At 41.0% G+C, this 22,235-nt stretch overlaps 1 protein-coding gene across 3 annotated transcripts in view; it reads right to left on the reverse strand.

Moving 5' to 3' along the window:
* Positions 1-22,235, reverse strand: part of sema4f (sema domain, immunoglobulin domain (Ig), transmembrane domain (TM) and short cytoplasmic domain, (semaphorin) 4F) — a 46,708-nt gene that overhangs the window by 3,818 nt on the left and 20,655 nt on the right. For all 3 annotated transcript variants that reach the window (XM_046380325.1, XM_046380324.1, XM_046380323.1), the window contains 4 exons: positions 4,069-4,217; positions 3,332-3,391; positions 951-1,049; positions 76-187 (listed from right to left, as the gene is read on the reverse strand). In XM_046380325.1, the coding sequence (XP_046236281.1) occupies positions 76-187; positions 951-1,049; positions 3,332-3,391; positions 4,069-4,217 (420 nt within the window). The remainder of the gene's footprint in view (positions 1-75; positions 188-950; positions 1,050-3,331; positions 3,392-4,068; positions 4,218-22,235) is intronic.

Below are 22,235 nucleotides of genomic sequence, written 5' to 3' on the forward strand. Positions count from 1 at the left end.
TAATCCCTTAGATTCAGCGATATTGTGATCAACCACAAACAAATTAGTGCCAAACATTCAGCACAACTGTCCCACCTGCCATAACAGCCGTGTAGTGCTGACTGGGCTCAAAGGGACACTTGCCCTTCCCCGTCTCCATCTTCACCCCTCCATCCTTAGCTTTCTCCAGGGTGAAGGAGGAGAGCTCCTGGAGGATGACAGGAAAAGAGATGAAGTTCGAACTACAAGGGCAACGCTGAGCTGCAACATGAATAATGGCAATTATGTAGATTATTCTTTTCTTCGCAGCTGTCTTATGTTTTGTTATCCTCTAAATTAATTAGAGTGACAAAAAGCTTTCTATTTGATCTCGTCAGGTTGTCTGCTTAAAATGTCGCCATAATCGACTCTAATTATGCTCTTTTATGCTAAAAGCTTCGGTGACTTTTGTCCTTCTAGAAAATGTCACTCATAGCAAAACATCTACAAGCTTTTGTTGGTTGACTGTCACCAAAAAGTGTGTGAGTAGAGTCTGAAAAAGACTAAAAGCTTAAATGTGACTACAAGAAGATCCACTGCAGTGGTAGAAAAAGTATGTGTATGTGTATGTGTATGTGTCTCTGTGTGTGTGTGTGTGTGTGTGTCTCTCCTTCTGCCTGTCCCTTTGGTGAAGGACTGGGGTGTGAATGAGTGCGGAAACGTGTCACAAATATTCATTTGCAGCTCTTAATGCACATTCTGTACGTGCAAACACACACACAGACACACATACGCACATACAGGAAGACACATGCAAGCAATCACACAACAGTTGGGATTTATAGTGAGCTGCAGCTGCGTGTGTGTGCAGTGATGTGACAGATCACAAGATCCTCAGGCATAAATCTGCGGATACAGACTGACAGGAGGAAGGCCACATGCGCGCGCGCGCACACACACACACACACACACACACACACACACACACTAACCAAGAAGCTGCACTGGGGATCAAAGGCATAGGTGCCACACACATAGATGCGTCTGTCATCCAGAAACTCCAGCAGACGGATGTAATTGTTGCAGTCGACCTAAAGGGGGAGACAAACTCACAGAAATAAAGACAAGCCAAAAAGGACCACTTTTTACATTCAAGTTCAACTTTAGAAGCTGAACTTGACTGAATGATATTCCACCAAAGTTATACAATGTAGTTGAAAATATTTATATATCTTCATGGATATCCTTCAGAAAAACAAGGTTATTAAATGATTTAGTGTTGGGTTGTTGTATATGAGTGTTAAGTTATAGCTAAAGCCTTTAGTGTTAATCTTAATGCTTAGTGGTGCAACCACTTCATCAGAGTAAGTGTCATACAGTTCATAGAGTAGATATTTAGTTTTGGAACCAAACTTATGTCTGTTTTAACCATGACTGGTCCAAAAAACCTAAGAACTGGTCCATGAACAGAAGTAGTTCCGTGTTAACAACACCGAGCTTTCAGAGAAAGGTTGGAGTGGATTCTGAGTATCAAGCTGGAGTATCAATGATTCTGATTGGAAATTGGAGACCCCCACTGCTGGGACACTTTAGAGCCCCAGCGCTACCAGCAGAGCTCATTCATTCATTTATTCATTCATTCATTTTCATGCCTGAATAACACATGCTAACCACACTTATGTGCTCCTTTGTCCGTCTAATAAATCTCACAGCTTAGTGAGCTCTCCTTTCTTTGCACATGCATATTCAGTCCACAGCTATTATGGAAAAACACCCATACTGTCACCCCCCTCCATGTGGTTACCATGAAACCATTACGCAATGACGCAGGAAATTTTTTTTAGTCAGCTTGTGTGTGTGTCTTTGCGTGCCATCTTGGATGAGCTCCAGGCCTGAGTCACCTGAGCCTCAGGGACCTGATCGTCTCTGATGCCCAGATCATGTCACCAAAATCAGCCCCCACCACCAGCCCTCATGCTGGTACAGCTCTACTTGAGACAGACAGAGAGCCAGAGGGAGAGAGAAAGACAGCTCAGGCTGCTAACAATGGGATCATTTTGGGATTAGCTATTTCATTGGTCCAAATTAACCTCATTCATACTAATAGGCTTCATTCACAATCTGGCATGGGCTGAATAGAATGACTCTATTCTGTTCAGTTCTATTCTATTTTATTTCATTCTATGTGAGTGTGTTGGGGATAGCAATAATCATTATGGTTCCATATGTTTGACTTTAAAGCTCAGTGTGGAAAATAAATGTGTGGCCGTTAAACACCTTAAAGCTTTAATGCAAATGGACACCTACTTGCAGGACAGGACAGGATATTTAACAGACTTGAGCTCAGTAGAATATTGTTAACCTACCTTTATTAGTCTCACATAAGACTATATTAATGATTTCATGTTTTCTCTTATGATAACATTCGGCTCTAAAACTAATTGCACTTGACTTCTGTTAACACACTGACCGCCCATTAGCTTTGTTTATCTTTTGATTTGGCCTAATTTCTCTGGACTAATGGCGGTTTTCAGGCATTCTTTGAGCATTATCAGGTCATTAGTGTAATCATGCCGAAGCTTGTGCTGCTCTGGAAAGGGCCAAAACCAGTGAATCAGCAAGACGTCACTGAAGAAATGAAGTTCCAGTGAACAGTTAGCTTATTGTAAACAGTTTGGTTGATGTCCTAATGTAGTTTCAAACATAATGGGATGTACAGCTTGAGTGTACAGTACGCTCTGTTTCCATAGACTGTTACTGGACATCTGTGACTTCACATCCCCCCATCCTTATTCTCTCTCTCTCTCTCTCCCTCTCTCTCTCTCTGTCTGGCTCTTACACACACACCCCTGATGAGGTCTTGGCATAAATCCCAGAACTTCCCATACGATGGTTAACAGCACGGGGTTGTGACACACACCACAAATACATACAGCAAAAATAGATAAATAAATAACTAAATAAAAATAAAGGCCCCTTCACACATTTCAGGTGTCCGAAGCTGCTTGAAACTGCCCTTCAAATAAGATGGGAATATCATTACACTGAGGTTGTGATTTGTTAAGCTGTTAATCATATTAGCTTTTAATCAATCGAAGATACACATTGTAAGAGCTAAAACCTTTTCAGTTGCATCCGTTTCAGTGCATTTATAAATAGTACAAAACATATTATTTGGGCACCAGTGAGGTAAACAACCTGTTCCTGCAGGAATAGAACTTCATTAGTTGTATTCCTACATTACATTCACTGTACATATCTTTGCATACAGGCTTTCATGTGCATTGGTGACCTAACTTTCTTGTAGTTAAATAAATTAATTCACATGCTGAGCTGCAATAAGACAAAAGAAGAAGATATACATAGCTCTCACCTCGGTCTTTCCCTTGGCCACACAAGACCTCCTTTTCTCCTCCGGCACATCCCAAATAATCTGGGGCAAGAGAAAAGAGAGAACCAGATAAGTCATTGTCTCTTGCTGATCAGTGGCTGATTCTTAGCTAGTCTTTACACTCATCACAGCATTCGTCCACAGTTCCTCTTGCTTTTTTTTTCCAAAATGTATTAGTCATTTAGCTCAACAGAGAAACACATTTACAGTTAATCACCCAGGGAGTTGTAACATCTGCAAACACTTATCTAACACTTCTGCAAACACCATTTAGCATTTTGAATCCAGGCCTGAAGTCAATTATTTTATGGTTACAAAAAGAAATTCAGATCATCACAATCAGCCCAGGACCCGTTTTAAAGAAATGTGCTCATAAGTCTTTTATTAATCCTCCTGACAAGGAGAGAAACTCTAGTTATTTCCCTATAGTCAATCACCAGTAAAAACTGATATCTATAGATTGATATCACGTCTGTTAGGATGAAGTTAGCTTAGCTTAGCATAGACTGAATAATATAAGCAGGGGAAAACAGATAGCCTGGCTTTATTCACATGTAAAATGAAAGTTCCAGTCAGCACCTCTCACGCTCATCATCTAATCATCTGATGGCGGCTCTCGTTTCATATTTAATGTATACATGACATTAATAACATAATATGACAAACATTATGACCACTCACTCAATACACGCACACACACACACGCTCTTCCTTCCTACCTTTCGTGGTTGCTGGTTCAGATTGTTGGTGTCCACAGCAAGTATAGCATCCCTGGCACCAAGGAACAACATGCCCGATGAATGGTCCAGTAGGAAGGTGCTGATGTTGGTCACACCACCGAACTGCTCTGGACCAAGAATCTCTCTGTCTGTGGGCCGCAAGAGAGACAGAGGGGGTGAGATTTCCAAGAGCTGAGACAAGTTAATGCTGCTTTCAATGATCCAACATGCACTCAGAGCTGGACACAACTGAGGTTTACAGGAAACTGCAACATCCAAAGATGAATATGTTCATTGCCTCCTTTACTTGTGTAAAATGCAAGAATAAATGGTTGACAGGATGAGATAAATCAAGCAAGAAGTTTACAGAGATAAAGGGATGAGGGGTGAGAAAATGGGGGAGAGAGATGAGAGTGACCCTTGTTTCACCCTGCCCTCTGACACAATTAGAGCTGCAGATCAACCCCTTTAATCCCTGCTGATCTTCATCGCTGTTTTCACTGTTTTTGTGACATTTTATCTCTTCTCCTCTCTTGACAGTCAAATACAAACACCAAACGTCAACTCAACTGCTTTGTTTTCCATCTCCTTCATTCTTCAAACATTCCTTTGAGTTTCTATCAGCTTCACTCCATTTTAGTGTCTCCTATGTATATCAATTCAGAGACAAAGCCAATGCAAAAACCAATAAACTAAATTATGCATGATCATTATATATAATAAATAATGCATTCATCTTTTACATGTGTGTAATCTCAGCTATATCAAACCCCAAAAGCTTTTGGATTGTGTTCCAGCTCATTCGCTCTCTCTCACTCCCTCTCGCTCCTACTCCATCATCCACTACTAGACAAAGCATATGTGTGTGTGTGTCTGTGTGTGTTCATGTCCCAGTTGCTGGGAGGAAAGAGCACAGCTGTGTACTGAATGTCTTCGGAGTGAGAGAATGTGCGTTGTGTGTGTGACGGATTTTGCACGACAGACAAGGCCAACCTTTGCTGACCTTTGCGAAGACGATGTGAAACATTCGGAGAGAAAGACAGAAAATTCACACAGACAGTCTCATTTCTAAAGGTGGGACCAGCGATTGGTTTTCGACATGTACTACATAACAAGTCAAACAAACACCACTACAAAGAAAGGAACTCATTGTGCCTCAGATTAACTCACATGGGGATAGATAAAAGACGCTAATGCTAATGAATAAAGCCTGTGATGTTAATTTAACCTCAAACAAACCAACAAGAGTGAAAGAATATATTACATATTACTCATTCCACATTACTCAGGGTGTTTACACAACGACAATAACACACCCGTGTCTGCGCAACTACACGCAGATGAAGAGAACTTAATGTAAGATACTGTGTTAGCCATCATCTACATGTGTGTAGAAACATTAACACTTTAACGTAACATACAGAATGAATGTGACATCTGCCTGAGGAAGAAAGACCCGACATCTGACAGGTAAAGTCAACAAGGTCAGCACTAGCGTTTTGCGGATATGTGTCAAAGAATGTCAAAGATATGCCTGAAGTTATTTAGAATACTGTCTCGAGTACATAGATATTTAATAGGCAAATTTATATCTGCTGGGTATGTCCTAATGCTAACGAGCTGCTGGTAAATCAGCTGCTGGTGTTTTCCCACAACAGGGTCATTGGAAATCAGCAAATATAACTTTAGATGATGTGTTCCATTGCTTGTGAAATTGTTTTTTAGTTTGTAAGAGCACTGTGTTATTTTAACCATTATCTCTTAAGTGGCCACATCATCCTCTGTAAACACACTTCCTCAAACACTCATTCAAAATTCCTGTGCTTAATGTACAGGCTCCAGATAGAATAATAAGGCCATAGCAAACAGTAGATGGGAAGAACAAATAGCATTCCTCTCCATAATGGAGACTCACTTGATAATATGGCAAATCAGAGAGAATGGAGAAGAAAGGAGAGAACAAAAAAAGCACTCCTGCGCACACCCTGTGTTATTCTGCAGGTGACGATGATGACGCGTTCAATAGCGAAACAGGAGCAGAATTTATTTATTCACTTTCACTAAGATAACTGTTAAAAGGAGGAAGATGAATTAACTACTATTAACTTGAAAATGAAAGAGAAAGTCAGAAAAATCCTTTGTGGAATGTGACCATCAATTTGGCAGTTGTCGAATGAAATGCAAGATTTAAACTAGCATCATCGTCCTCTGTTTCTGTTCTGGTGGATGGGACTCATAAGTACCATTTCGGGACATTCAGATAAATGGCACTCTGCACCGACATGGTTTTCCACTTAGAGCCTGTCTATGTTGTTCTGTGACGAGGGGGGGGAAGAAGAAAAAAAGATCTTGACACACTGACATCTGGCCGTAACTGAATCACAGACATTTTCTCTGCCCCTGCCTCCATCCAGACTCCCTCATCCAGTCAGTCTGTGTCTGTTTCCTGTAACATTTCACATGCATGTCATTTGTCATTCACTAAGAAGCCATCTGTTCAGCTAAAAGCCTCCAGGCAATCAAATAGCAAGCTGTGCTCCGATTTGCTCGCAGAGGGCCCGCACTTCCTGAAAATCATCCAATGTAGGGAGAGAGAGCGCAGTCTGTTAAAGCAGATGCATACAACAGACAGAAGCAGACGCACACGGGCAAACACATTTGTTTAACTGCTCCTCAAGTGTAATAAAGCTGCTTACATAATGCGTACATCTGTGAGGTTTCTCTGTGTTGCCCTTGATTAAAAGTTTTTGTTGTTTCTTCTACTTTTGCACCCCAAGCTAATAAAAGAATCACTTCCCTCCTCAATCTGTCAGTCAAAGCTGACTTCAACTGAAAGCTGAAGGGGGATCAAAAGTAAGGGAGCAAAAACATTAGAGATCTCTCAGCCCCATTTTCCCTCAGAGTCTTCTTCTTTTCATACTTGTGTCCCATCTGTCACTCCTGCTCATCTGTTCTGTCATCCATCCATCCTTTCACCACCCTGTAGCCCCCCCCACATTGCCAAGAGACATCATTTCTTTAAACTCACTTCACAGCTGGTGTCCTTCTGCTGGTCTGATACACACATAACACATAAGCGCACATACACAGCAAAGAAGACAAGAGTGTTAGTGACATAGGCCAAAGGCAAGGTCTTGAGAGATGTCCTTGTACACTGGTCCTCGCCGTCACATGCACACACATATGGATACACACATGCACATGGGGCCGCCACCCGCTGCACACCCTAATATGATTCCTAGAGCTACACCATCTGCCCTTCCCACACTCAGTCGCACACACACCTCTAACCCTACACATTAATGCTAAAAAGAGGTCTCACAGAGACATTAACGTGCAGTTTCTTGTTCTTCATTTCCTGCCTGTCTTTTATCTTCAGGATGACTCTTGTAGCTGTTTGTTAGAAGCACTTTTATATGATTTGATAACACAGGAAGATAGGATGCTCTGTAGGCTGGGTTAATGCCTCTATGACAGCAAGAGCCTGCAGCTCACCATGTATCAAATATCACCTCCTTCCTGTGCGTCTCTGTGGTATGCACATATTGTGCCCACTGCTGTGTTGTATGTGATGAAAATTTGTAGTGGTGACATATATAATATATATATAATTTTATATATATATGTATATATATACTGTGCTATGCATTGGTAAAATGAACTGCAGGTTTGGGTGATAATTTTAAAATAAAAATGTTGATTAGGACAGCACAAATCTGAAGCCAGGTGTTGCTGTGTAAAACAACAGGCGTCCCACATATTGTAATCCCAGCATAAATAAAAAATGAAAAATAGAGCTGTGGTTATTTTGGTTATTTATTCTTCATAAATACTGTGACATAACAGGAGTGTAACTGGGACAATAGGCAAAAATACAGAATTTACCAGAAATAAGGATCTTGACATTCAGAATTTTTCAGATGATGTTTCTGGAAAACCTGGCAAGCTTATAGATGCTGATTTAAAAAAAAAAAAAAAACAGCGACTGGTGTGAGTATAAATGAATAAGTAGTCCTAAAATACAAAATCCTCTCCCCTGCCATGAATCATTCATTCATTATACATTAAACATGACTGAAAGGCAGCCAGGGAGAGCGACCAACAGAGTCTGTGTGTGTGTGTGCCTGGGTGTGTGGTGTGTCCATTAAGGGTTTAATAAACTGGCTTTTGCTCCGGGGGACCAACCATGGTCTCTGGCTGCAGGGCATTGTGGGACTGGACCTACCAGGAAGTGATAAATTATACACCTCCCTCCTTCATCTGTCAGTCAAAACTGACGGGATGGAGAGAAGAGATGCAGAGAGGCACATGCATGCTTCTGCCCCCACAGTCTCTCAACACACACACACACACACACTCTCAGCCCCCACGGTGAGACAGGACACAGCTGCATGATCAACACAGTCCCACTCTGCAGAAACACACATTTATAGCGCTATCATCCACTCAGCTCAAAGCCATTTTCCAGCTGCAGTTTCCTCTTTATTGTTCAGCCACAGTCAGACAGATGTACTCCACAGGTTAGAAGAACACACAAGCTTTTGGAATATTGTCCCATTAGACAACAAACCCATTAGCAGGCTCCCCTAACACTTCAGCATGGTTTATAATGAGTGAAAGTAGGTGAGTAGCGTCAGTTTAAGTGAGACAACCCTCCTGTCATGTGCTTTAAAATAGAACACAGTATCACTGTGGTGTTTCAGGTGAACAAGCCCATATTAAGCCTGTGCGGGATTGGCTGTGAACATCTCCAGTCTTCTGTTACATATGAATAATGCCATTATTCCTACACAAAGCAAGGCTGAAAATCACTTTCTTATTTTTCACTTAATGAAAGAAGTTTTGGGTTTGTCATATATTTCTTATCACTGTATACCTGTGTAGCTGGCATTTATGTGAGTGTCAGTGTACCTGAAAGATTAAATATATCCACTAGGTAGCAGATTAGGGCTGAATGGTCAGTCACCAACACCAGGATCTTTCTTGAGAATTTCTAGTTTTGCTCTAAACAAGACGAGACTCAAAGAAATTACAATATTGTTCATGCTGAGGTCATGGCAGGAAATCCAGAAGTGACATCGTAGATTAGCTTCAGCGTGTCCTACTTTTATTGTTGTCTTTTGTTCCGACTCTGTAGCTGAGTTTATAAGGTCAGGATATAGTGTGATATACTGTGAAAATGGTAACTAAGACTAAGTGTGTGTGTGTGTGTGCGGTTAACCCCTTCTTATTGTTCCTAAGTGGCTCATTGTCTTTGCTTTGATTGATGACAGAAGTCAGCTATTCAGGCATATCCTGCCTTAAGGGCTGTTTCTCGAGTTTGTTAAAGCAAGAGGGAGGCAGAGCACTCACCAAAGGGTGTTTCAGAATGTGAAGTGAAAATAAAAAAAAAAAAAAAGAAAAGAAAAAAATAAGATAAATATCTTGGCGTCCATCTGCTGTTCAGACAAAATATCTTCAGCTAGACTTCCTGTTCTTCCCTGGCCTTTGTTTGACGAAATATCACATAGTCTCATTTATCACACTGTATGTGTGCATGTGTGTGACAAAGACCAAGAAAAAAGTTTGTGAACAGAGAAAGACAAGCCTCCTCTTGTGACGGTCACAGTCACTTTCAGCCATTTTTCAGTCGATAAGCAGCCCTCATGAAAGCCTCAAAGCATCAAAGCTGTGAACTCGTTAGATCTACCAGAAGAATGGTCATCATTAAGCTCCTGTCAGCATCGGTCTCGACATACTGATGCAGCTGAATGCATAACAGTTGTGTGACATTTTTGAAAAGTTAATTTCACTTAAGTGTTTGCAGCTGTGGTTTGGTTCATTTAGTGGTAATCATGCTACAGTGAGCAATATCCACAGAGAGATACTTCAGACAGAATTTGCACTTCTCTGGAAATCTAAACTGTGTTGTCTCAATATAAGCAGCATTAGACCACACGATGAGCATTGAAATACAACACGTGTGTGATCCAACCAATATGTGCAACCACAGAAACAAAGCTGTTGTACAGAATAACAAGGTCACTCTTGACTCTTGTTTCAAGGTCCTTCTCACAGCTTATTTTAGTTAGATTTATTAGAGCAACAATAAAGGATTGTCTTCGTGCCACAGTGTCTGCAAATTCCATCTAGTCAAACTTAATAGTTTGTAAAAAACCCTTTTATAGACAATTTATTAAAATATAAAAGCAATTTTGCTCATAAAGTGAATGTATAAATGTGTAAAACAGTTTTTCCTATCACAGTAGAATGTCTGCGTGTTCATGACTGAACCTGTTTCTCACTTGAAAAACAGACAAAGGAGAAAACCAACCATTGTTGAGACTACTGAAAGTGAGACTTAAGAATTGTGTTTAACAACACTGAGGGTGACTTTTAGTTTTAGCACTTAAACTGCAAACATTTTAGGACTATTTGAGGATGTGTAGAGATGTCCCGTCTGCCGCTGTAAAGGTTAAGGACTTGAAAGGATTCCATTTCCATTTCATTTTTGCAGTGAATTTGAAAAAAAAAGGAGGAAAAGGATAAACATTACAGGCAAGAGGGATTTTCCACAGTCAAACAGCAGTTCTTATGACTGACTTACAAGTAATATAGAAGCATTAATAAAGCATTTAAATACAGCTCATAGAGCAAAGTGGAACCCACTTTATTATGCACGTCTGGCCTGCCTCCTCTTCACTCAGTGGTGAAGACATCAAAACACCAAATGACCCTGACACACGACGTTGGCCTCTGCTTTGAGGTTCTGCTTCACTGGCAGCACACACACACACACACACACACACACACACACTGCAAAAGTCCTGAGGGGAGTGGATTATCACCAAGTAAAGAAAACAGGTTGAAAAGAGGCTGGGCTAGAGAGGATGTAGGAGGAAGGAAAAAAGGCATCGGAAAGCAAATGATACAAGGACACAGAAAGAGGCAGAAACAAAGCTGAATTCCCTGTTTAACCCCAGGCTGTGTGTTTATATTTGTACGATTATAGATAAATAAAATGTGTTAATAATGATACTGTAAACAAATTCCTTTGTGCGAGTCCACATTACTCTACCTCCAATTTCAACCCCCAGTTTCCAAACTCCCACAACCTCTTCCACTTCTCTCTCCCTCACTACCTCCCCTCGCACACCCCCATCCCCCCTCCCTCTCTGGCTCTGGGTGATAAGCAGCAGCACTACTAATCAGGCTTGCCCTAAATTCGCCCATGCCCTGCAGGATTAGCATGCGCATGTGTGAGTGTGGGAGCAGGGTGTGTGTCTGTGTGTGTGTGTTGGTTTAGTAGCTGGTGCCTCCAGCATTCACCAGCCCTCACACGTTTCATGTGTGTACATAAAGCCAAGTGTGTATGTGAGGGAGTTTCTGTATGAATGAATCAACACAATCCTGTTATTTTTATCTTACTGTAAGTAAGACTGCACTGCTAGATATAATGAAGCCATCCTGTTGCATAATATAAAAATCTCAGCATATTATCCTATGTAATCACATATCTTTTTATATAAAGGAATACCAGGCCTCCAGTAAGTCTATGTTGAGATGCAGAACTTGTATCTGTGTAATTTCATCCTGTCCACAGTATTGACCTCTAAAGGCTAGTGTACTAGTGATACTGTATAATGTATAACCTTTGATACTGTATAATACAGTGACACCTTTCACAAGAAGGAACACAGCATTCACCTGTCTGGCTGTATTTATGTTCTGGCTGGTGGTTTCAGACTCAACAGTGAGACAGTCTGCTTCTCTTTAAGGCCAAACAGATCCGGTGCAGCCATAACATCTCTCACACTAGAACAGTTGCTCTTTGTCCTTTCCTTTTATACATAAATGCAATTTTCAAGTACTTGCGCAATTTCTGTCTTAGTGAACTAAGTGAACAGAGTTTTTAGCGGTCCCACCGAGGAGATATTTCCCCTCTGAACCTTTCAGATGTTTGATTTAAGTGTTACAGGTTCAGAGAAATTAAAGGACCCAATGACAGAATGATGACAGGGCCCTGACTCCTGTGTTGAGAAAAAGTACATTAAACTACCTAACTGTGTATAAAGTACTGCAGTTAAAACTACAATAGTAACATGCTGTTTACACATTGATGCATTAATAATAATGTGTTATATATCAATACAAAAGTAATAAATAATAACTCAGAAGCCACTTTTGTATACAACAAATACTTTTGTTTAAAATGACTTGATGCTTATCTGGCCATTAAAAGGGACTACAGTCACCAGACTGACTCTTTGTTTCACACAGTTTCACTATAACCCTATAGGGCTGCTGTCTGACCTTTGACCTCACATGGAGGGATAAATATGAAAAAAGAATTTCTCTACTGGGATCAGTCAAGTGGGTAGCATTCAAAGTGCTAAAAACCTAAAAAGATGTGAACTGTCAAAGTCCTCCTTGTTATAAGCTGCAACAACCTCTCTAGAGAATTTACAGCAGGAGGACAGATTTTATTAGTTCTGACTGAATGACCACACAGCTTCTGCTATATTGTTGCTACAGATGTTTTCTCTTGGGTACAGTGCAAACAACAGGAGACTGGGCGAAAGAGGGAAACAAACTTAAATGAGCAGAAACAGTTTGAGAGAGAGATATCTGGGCAAAAACCAACTGGCGTGACATTAACCCACTTGCACTTGTGTGCCAACACCACAGGGACCATTAAGGACACACACACACACACACACACATAGGTGTTATTCACCTGATTTGGTGGCTAGCAGCTCTAAATTGTGGGTTTCTGTTTGTACTCACCATTAGATTGAGGCCAGTATGCACAGCGACCCATGAATACTTACACAAACACACGTTAATATGGACTGGTTTGTGTGCACTGTATTTCTGTATGACTCTAAAATCCATGTGACAGCTCTCATTTCTTCTTCATTTTGCCTTAAAAGTTAATGACATGTCTTTATCTGCTGCACACACAACCACACAGAGTCCCCACACACCATACATCCAACCTTTTTGTATACCGCTTTTTCCGTCAAGATTGCAAGGTGGGGGGGCTGGAGCCTATCCCATCTAACTATGAACAAGAGGCAGGGTACACCCTGGACTGGCTGCCAGCCAATCACAGGGCTGACACACAAAGACAGACAACCACACATGCAAGCATTCACACCTAGGGGCAGTGTACAGTAGCCAATTAACCTAATGTGCACGTTTTTTGAGACTGTGGGAGGAAGCTGGAGTACCCAGAGAGAACCCACGCAGGCACAGGGAAAACATGCAAACTCCACACAGAAAGACCCAGACCTGGATTCAAGCCTGGAACCCTCTTGCTGTGAGGGAACAGTGCTAACCACTGCACCATCGTGCCATCTGACCCCACACACTTCTCATTAAAACAGCAAAAACCACACAGTTCTAACTAATATCTGCATGTGGTAGCACACACACACACACACACAAATCATATTGCATGCAAGTGCTGAAGCAACAGCTGCTCAGTGACACGAATGTGACACTGAAGACCACTTAGGTTGAAAGTTAAAGGTTAGGGTTTGCACACTGCATGAAGCTCGAAGATCAATAGGATCTAAACCCACATGCACACACCCCAACATACAACGTTCACTTTAGTTTTTAACTGCCTGTGCACACATCATTGTATCTAAACTGAAACATGTCAAACAAAACATTTACTTTATAGAGGTAAGCCTAAAAAATAAGTTGCACATATCAGATTAAGGTTACAGAGAGTTTTGATTTTGTACAGATTTAATACCTTTAGGGTTATAATGCAGAGAAATTCACTACAATGACAATATTTTCTTTTATTACTAATGAAATACATCATCCTGAAGAGGCCGGTAATACCACAAACTGTGTTTGCGTTTTCATTTTTGTTTTTCTAGAGAAACCAAAAGTTCTGAGTAAAGAGGTTTTAACAGGAACTACAGCACACACCATCACCACAGGGAATGATAAAGCCAAGACAGACACAGTAGACAGTGTCATTTTGATGACACAGATGCAGGGCTTTTGACTCAGGCTATAAATTAGATGATGACTAAGAAATGAATTTGTGCATCACACAAAAAAATCCCATGACTACTGTCGAATGTGGACACAAAAGTTTAATAATTAACAAAGCTAATTTCCTGTCTATTGTTAATAATGACAATGCTGATAAACCTACACAGCTGTACACCACAAAGGCTTTCTGCGTGTTTGTACTCCTTTTTCATCATCCACCCACACAGTTGATTCTCACAGTTCACTTTCTGTTCCATGCAGATCTGCCTTCATTTGTAAACCTATACACATAAGTAGTGTGTGAGGACAATAAAGGCAGACAAACTGAAAAATAAAAAAGAGATAGTGAATGGATACTCAGGGAACAGGTTTTAGGCCCCAGTTTGCAGGCTGTCCATTTGTGGTTCAGATAGCAATAGAGGCTAATAGAGAAGGGAGACCAAGCTAATCAATAATAGATAGGTCAATTAGCAGCCTGCTGGACTGGATTGCTGAGAGGAGAGGAGGAGACGAGGACAGGAGACAGGTCCATCCATGTGTGTATCATCCACCAACCCCTCTACATGATGTCATCGTCCCTGCCTTGGGGCATGAAGAGGTTAAAGGTCAAGTCATTAATAGTGATTTGACTGTGTCTCAGACAGAAGACAGAAGAGACGTGGATGCAAGAGGAAAGGAGTGGGGTGTGGTGGTGTCGAGAGCGAGTGGGTAGAGTTGTCTCAACATCAACACTAATGATAAATGGCAAAAGAGCTAAATAAGTGTGTGACAGATGAGTCTAGCACTTTAAAATAAGGGGTGAAGAATGAATAAACTATGTGGAACGATTTAAATTTTTTAAAAAAGCACACACCAGGCCTGCACATGTCTCGTTGACATTAACAGAAACCATAGAGGTCTGTCTCCCATCTGACAAAATATAACTTCCATCCACACAACCAGCTGGGGAGGCCACCAAGACAACCACAGAAACACACACTCAAATACCAGGTGACCCCACATCCTAGATACCACAGCCTAACCCACTAATCACACTGTTCCCATGAACGTCTGCTTCCATAGACCGCATTTGTTTCCATCCTTTCCATCACATGTCGTCTTAAAAACCCAGCCCTGCTATCATACAGAGATGTTGGATGAAGTTCAATGTCAGCATTTTGTCGGTCCTTTCTTCTTACAATATCCATGCATGGCGACTAAGGTATGGTTGAATTGTGGTTATGGAAAAAAATTAAGTGAAGTATAGGGAAAGAGTGCGGTTAGTCAGTAAAAACGCAGTTATTTGCAGGACTATAACAGAACTCTCGCATGAAAGCCAGATGGAAGCACAACTGCCAGCAGCTGAACTGTTCAGTTTAACTACGTAAAAGCAGTTTAAATGCAGAACAGTGGCTCCTCAAGTCAGTATTATATCATTTTGTGCTGTGATTTGAAAGATAAAAACACACTCGGGAAATTAACTACTTTGTTGTGCACTTTAATGGCAGCAATGGGAGAAAATAACCATCCAGTGTAAATTTTGCGGGTTACAAAGTGAGAGCCTGCGACTTCTGAGTCTTTAATGAGAACAGACTCGTCACCAAACTACATCCCGCTTGCATTACTTCCTGCAAGGGCAATGAAGGTTAGCACTGGACATAAATCTTGAGGTGAAGAACCATCCAATATGGACATAATTCCCTGAGATACTGAGCAGTAAAAGTCCAAACAAGCCTTTCTTTAAAAGCGCCATGTTTCCTCCCAAGCAGCTTTTGTGTTCTTGATGTCTGAGGTTGGGTCTATTCTTTACAACGGAACAAAGTAGCCAGTGTGTTGAACTGAGTGTGGCCACTGACAGTGACCAGAGATCAAAGCAGCCAACTTTTAACTGCTGGCCACTGACTAACCCCGAGAGGATATGTGTGTGTGTGTGTGTGTGTGTGTGTGTGTGAGGGGAGCTGCCAAAATGCTAACACTCTTTACTGCTGCCATCTGAGCAAGCGCCAAAGTCAGTGTTTAATTTTGAATGAAAGTCCATTAACACTAATAAAAAAAAATAAATCTTTCTCTAATTTCCTTTCTCTTCCTCACTTTCTCCAGCTGGTGCTCATCCTGGAGGCCCTGCTGGAAAACTGTGTCCCCCATAGTGGCTCATCCGGAGTGGGGAGAGACGCACTCAGTGCCTCCTTCTTCACCCTGGTTCTCTCTTCTCTTCTCCGTTACATTCAGAATAAGAATAATGGACTCACTGTTACTGAGACACAAGCAAGAGTCTAAACGCTGTCTGTGACTGCCTGTGTGTCACTCACCCTCACATTACCAAAATAACCTAGCCTCTTCCAGCACAAGAGAGTCCAAGCTTCACTAGTGCGTGTCAGAGCCAAAATCATACAAACACACACCTCACTGTGTGGTTGTCAGTGTATTTATACTGGATGTTACACTTGAATAGTTCTCACCAGACACTGACACAAACATGACACCTTCTTTGACCTGTGACCCCTCTCTCCATGCAGTCTGAGCCTTTCACACACTTTTAGCTCCGCAGCGACTGATAACACTTTGAGATCAGTGTCGCTGCGTGTGCGCGTGTGCGTGGCGATAGAGACAGGATGATGACCTTGCAGCTGGACAGTCTCGCCAAACAGCACAATGAAAACATAGTAAGGCAGAAAGACAGAGAATGAGAGAGAGAGATAGAGAGGGTAAAAAACGTTTCCTCACAGAAATACAAAATACAACGCTTCCTCTCCTTTTTCACTCTTTCCTCCTCTTCTAAGCTGCTGTCCTTCTTTCCTTCCATACTTGGCTGCTTTATCAAGGTCAGCTGGATCATAGTTTGTTTTGACGCTCCTTCAAACTGCATTTGTTAGCAGTTCCCTACCTCACCCTCTCTGAGCTTGTGTGCGGTTTCAGAAGCTATACAGCATAGCAGTGAATCACACAAGAGGGACTCCACAGGGAGAAGAGAGAGAGAGAGAGAGAGAGAGAGAGAGAGGAAGAGGCAGCAGGGAATCTGAATAAATAAAGGTGCAAAAGAGAGAGAGATAGAAAGAGAGGAGGGACAGAGTGGCAGAGGGAAAATGGAGGAGATGGAGAGATGAAGGGAGAGTACAGGTAGTGAAGTGCGAACACAAAAAAAGCCATCTGCACCTCCGACAGAAAAAGTCTGGTGATTGTGCCAAAACGTCTTTTGGTACTAAAATGAGCAATTGACAACATACTGCAATCAAATGAAATAGGCCTGCAATAAAGGCTATTAAACTATTAAGCTATTATTACTGTAACACCACATATTGTGGGTGTACATGCATATGTTAAAATATCAATGTGTTGAAGGCTTTAATGTGACTACTGGGGCTGGAAATAAACATTTCTTCTTGTGATAATAACCACTTGATTAATTATTTTGTCAACTTGCACACCACGAATTGGTTTTTGCACAATGACACAGAAAGTTGAGTGACTTTCATTCAAAGTGTAAGACAGATGCTACAGACCGGAACGATGAGCTGGTTATCTTGCAGTGAATCTAACAATGGCATGTTTGAGAAGAACTGAGTGAGGAAAAAGACTCTGATCAGAGACCTGATCTGTTTACTTTGATGAGGCATCATCTCTGGCTACATGAGGTAAAAGCACTGCAGCGAGGCAACGGAAATCTGCAACTGAAGAAGCAACAAACGGTCAAAAGTCTTACCTGGTGTTCATATTATTCTAGCTAAAATAAGATGTTTAATTCGTGTTTATGTGTTGCTGCATTTTGCAGAAAAAAAGATCTCATGTCATTGCCAACTTTGAACTTCTACTGAATACAGGTGCATTAATAGCACTTATGGCTATAAATCACTACTCACTGTATTCACATGATCGTATCAGACAAAGTCAGCTTTTTAAAATAGAAAAATATAGTTCTTTGTAGTTTTGGATGTCCACTGTACATAAAAGATTCAACATGTCCATATCGATCAAGAGAAAACATGCCTGAAACCAATAAAGACTTAATTGATTTTCTTGCCTTGGACAGCAGTCCTCACTCTCTCTTCACAACAAGATGTGAACTCACTGACCAGATAGAGAAAGACAGAGAGAGGGAGAGGGGACTGGAAAGTGCAAGGTGGACAGATACAGCCCTGTGGCGAAGCTGAGGCCATTTTTTGAACACTCCTATGAGGAGGGCTGCAGTGATTCACTGTGTGTGTGTGTGTGTGTGTGTGTGTGTGTGTCAGAAGTGATATATAGCAGTAAAGGTCGATGGGTTAAGTGCTCCATTCCTGTGAAATGGGTGCTGAGGTCCTCTGTGTGTTCGGAGAGCTGATAGCTTTATTCGTCCTTGGAGCAACTCTCAGGATCAGGAGAGCAAACTGAAGGAGCAGATGGAGCATCATATCTGGTTCAGTCTTTTCAAGTCTTGTTCATCTGGACAAGCTGACTAAAACACACTTGACATTCGGGATAAAGATTCATACGGGGAAATAATTCACAATCAATAACCAGCACCCTGATGGTGGATGATACAGATGACAAACATAATGTTGAAGTGTACATGCTCAACAGTTACAGTAACAGCTTGGATAAAGAAAAAAAATGTGTTCTGGGATGAAAACATGGCATCCAAAATGTTATCTTCCCTGGAAATTAATTAAATGTATCCTTTGATTTGGCTGGATAGATTGACATTTAATTTTTTTGGTGCATTTTAATCAGCTTAAACATTATTAAACACTGACCCTGACATGTAATCCCTCAGATAAGGCAAAACATGAATAAAGACCTTATCAGCCAGGAAACATTTTAAGATATATAAGACAGCGAATAAACTGAGAGAGAAAGATAAGCAAAACAAAAGAACTTTTAGAAAAATCGTTTCATCGGTGAACCAGTGTGAGTCAAGTCATGAATCTCTGACCCCAAGTCATTGTCTTCCTCGACTCTGTTGTTGAGTTGAATGACCTAAAAGCCACACCTCTTACACACACAGTCATGCATGAATAAAACATTTGTTCAAAGGGATCAGGGTGTGTGTGATTATCTGTCACAAACAATAGATCACCGCAGAGTCACAAGGGATGAGCGTCCTCAAACGTGTCTATCACATACAGTACGGCTTTATTAATTCATTGTCTGCAATGCTCAAAGGCTTCTGCTTCACTACTATAACATGACAGACTTCAGAGGTGATATTCATCTTGAGAGATGAATGATCACATGTTAACCAACACAGGAAATTAAATCAGCTTCTGTGCTAACTAAATCATCATGTGATAGAGGAGATTGACAAAAAGTATATCAGTATAGTAATATAATAATGTAAAAAAGAGTAAAAAATCAAAAGTAATCCAAACAAAAGAAATAGGTTTCATAAAAATATTTTTCACAAAAAAAAGCATTTTTCCCATATTTTCTGATCACTGATGGTATAAACTGGGATTTCAAACTGTGAGGCACGCTGATGTACTAAAGCGGTGGAGAAGATGACAGATGCAAGGTAGGTAGTTATTGTTGTCTGGCTGATGTGGCCTGCTCACCAACACGGTTCTGCAGTTGGAGCTGCAGCATCGGCTGTGACAAACAGCCCCATTAAGGAACTCGACGCCCACTTGCTGCAGTTAGCAATGGATGTCCACAAATCCTCTTCAAAATCATACGCAAAAACATACTCATTATACCTCCAGAAGATGAGAATCATTGGATTTTTAAGTTTCCTTCTGCATTCAGTGTTTATACAACCTTATGATGTAAAATGATAAATAAATTATCTTCTCCCCATAAATGATTAATTCATCAGAGCATGCTTTGCAGACAAATGACTTTACTTGGCTGATATGGGACACAACCTCTGGGTGTGTGTTTATCAGAAAATGCTGACGTGGAAACCTTTGCAGTTGAGAATACATGCATCACAATAATCCCTGTCATCAGATGCTGTGTTGTCACAACTCACACATCTATGTGCGCATAACAGGAAATTCTGGTATGTGACAGAGCTTAAAAAAGAAAGTCGCCTGAGAAGGTCAGAAAGAAACTTACATTCTTACATATCACACGCACAAACATACATTATATACCTTTCAAATACAAAGATGAGAGCTTGAGGATCTTGAAATACCTCGTAGTCCAAACACACACACACACACACACACACACACACACACACAGGGACTGTACCTGCTAAATAAATGATGTGTTTTATTTCCATGTGGCCGAAGTTCTTGTGCTGATTCACTGCACTGTCAGTGTCACACAGCAGAAATCTCAAACATATGGGTAAACACACATACACACACTCTGCATGCACACACCATTAAGTTCCACTGAAACATTAAATATGATGTCTGGTGTTTTTTTTCTGAACTCAAGCCTCCATGTTAAAGGCAGTTAGAGCATTTTAACACAGAGGGGAGTTAAGGAGTTAAAGGGTGAGGCAGAAGTCAAGGCAGATTGTTTATATGAAACATTTAAAGTGAGGCAGGATGAGGGTTGAGACAAAGTTCAGCCAGCTTGAAGGCAATGTTCTGCAACTCGCAGGCTTGTTGGCGTGTCAGGAGCTGATGAGTGACTGTAAACCACGGTTGGTCAATGTTTGCTTTTTAATTAACTGAAAAACACTTAAAATACTTAAAAATGTTGTTGCACCAGCTTCTTAAAGTCAGAGATAACAAACACCAAACTGTGGCTTGAGTTACATGGAATGGTTGCGTGCTTTAAGTATTAATTTCATGATTTAAACTCCCCTGCAGGGGAAAACAGCCTCTAGCACGGAGGTACAGCCTGAGATTTGCAAAGAACGCCGTTTTGTGAGTTGCATTGCTGTTTCCTGCTCAAAACACTTGTCACTCATCTTGATAAGATGTCAACCTGAAATTGCCTCCAGCCTCGAAGAGGAAACCAGGATCCCTAAAGCCACTTGTGGTGGTGGTGAAGAGGAAGGGGACAATATGTGAGAAAAATCAGTAGGTGCGATGTTGTTGCTTTACATTTCTTACTGCGCTGCCTCTTTGACTACTGCAAGTGCAGACTCAAGTCATTCGACTTGGCCTCCATTTAGACTGGAGTTACAAATTTAATGACTACTTTAGCCATTGGACTTGAAAATGCTTGATAGTGTGTGGAATTTAAAAGATCAGAGAGTTTCCCAAAGAAATGTTTTTGTTTGTATTACGGGAAATGTGCAGAGAGCCAACTAATTCTATAAATCATTCCCTCGCTCACTCTCTCTATCCCTCATATGATTAACGCTTGAACATAAATCAGTACTCTCCACTCCCACATGTGGGATAAAGAGAGTAAGGGCTTATTAATTTACAGCCTGTGTGCTCTGCACCTGCTCTGTGGGCACCGTTTCCAGCTTCGGATAAAAGTGCAAGACAAGAATCTGACAGCGAGAGCCGGAAAATACAGACACTTAGAGACACTTAGCTGTTTATCTTCGACGTCCCTTAGGACGAGCCTGCTTTCTCTGCTATGACACACACACACACACACATACACAGATACTTTGGAGCATATAAATCTTATATGCCTGCAGAGACCAGATAATGTAGGTTTGACCTTTAGAAAATATCAGTTCCAGTTCTTGAAGAAAAAGTGAGGAACATGCAGCTAAACATATAGTGTACTCACACACATACATACACAATGATGTGTTAGATGGATGTATTACCCATAAGCTCTTCCCCACCCCCACACTCACACCCTGTATACAGTCTAAAACCTCTATGCTCATTTCTTTCTCTGCATACTTGCCTCGTTGTTGACATGAGTCATTTCATAATATCACGCATTAAACAGTGTTTTCCCCAAATGCTCCCATCCTTTAAAATGAAATCCATGTTTCTTTGCCAAATTAATTGCAGTCCCCCCCCTCCCAATGCTAAGCTTTCATCAGTCAAACTCTACCCTTCCTGCAAATTATTTTTCTATTAGAAGTACACAATCAAAGGGAATTCTGGAAGATGATATAGCTGTGTAATGCAGCTGTGTAAATGCATAGAAAATTATCCCGGGTTATATTAGAGACATACACGTGTTAGGGCTGCCTATTGATTGTTGATGGTAAACATCACAGATGCATTAGTATTTTCTTGTGCCTTGCATACTTTTATATGTTTCGTATTGCTGTGTTAATACTGTACTATTTTGGTTGAAGGCTAAAGCACTAATAATAACCAATAAAGGTTATAAATGAGACA

The sequence above is a fragment of the Scatophagus argus genome, chromosome 23, assembly GCF_020382885.2.
Source record: "Scatophagus argus isolate fScaArg1 chromosome 23, fScaArg1.pri, whole genome shotgun sequence".
Lineage (NCBI taxonomy): Eukaryota > Metazoa > Chordata > Actinopteri > Scatophagidae > Scatophagus > Scatophagus argus.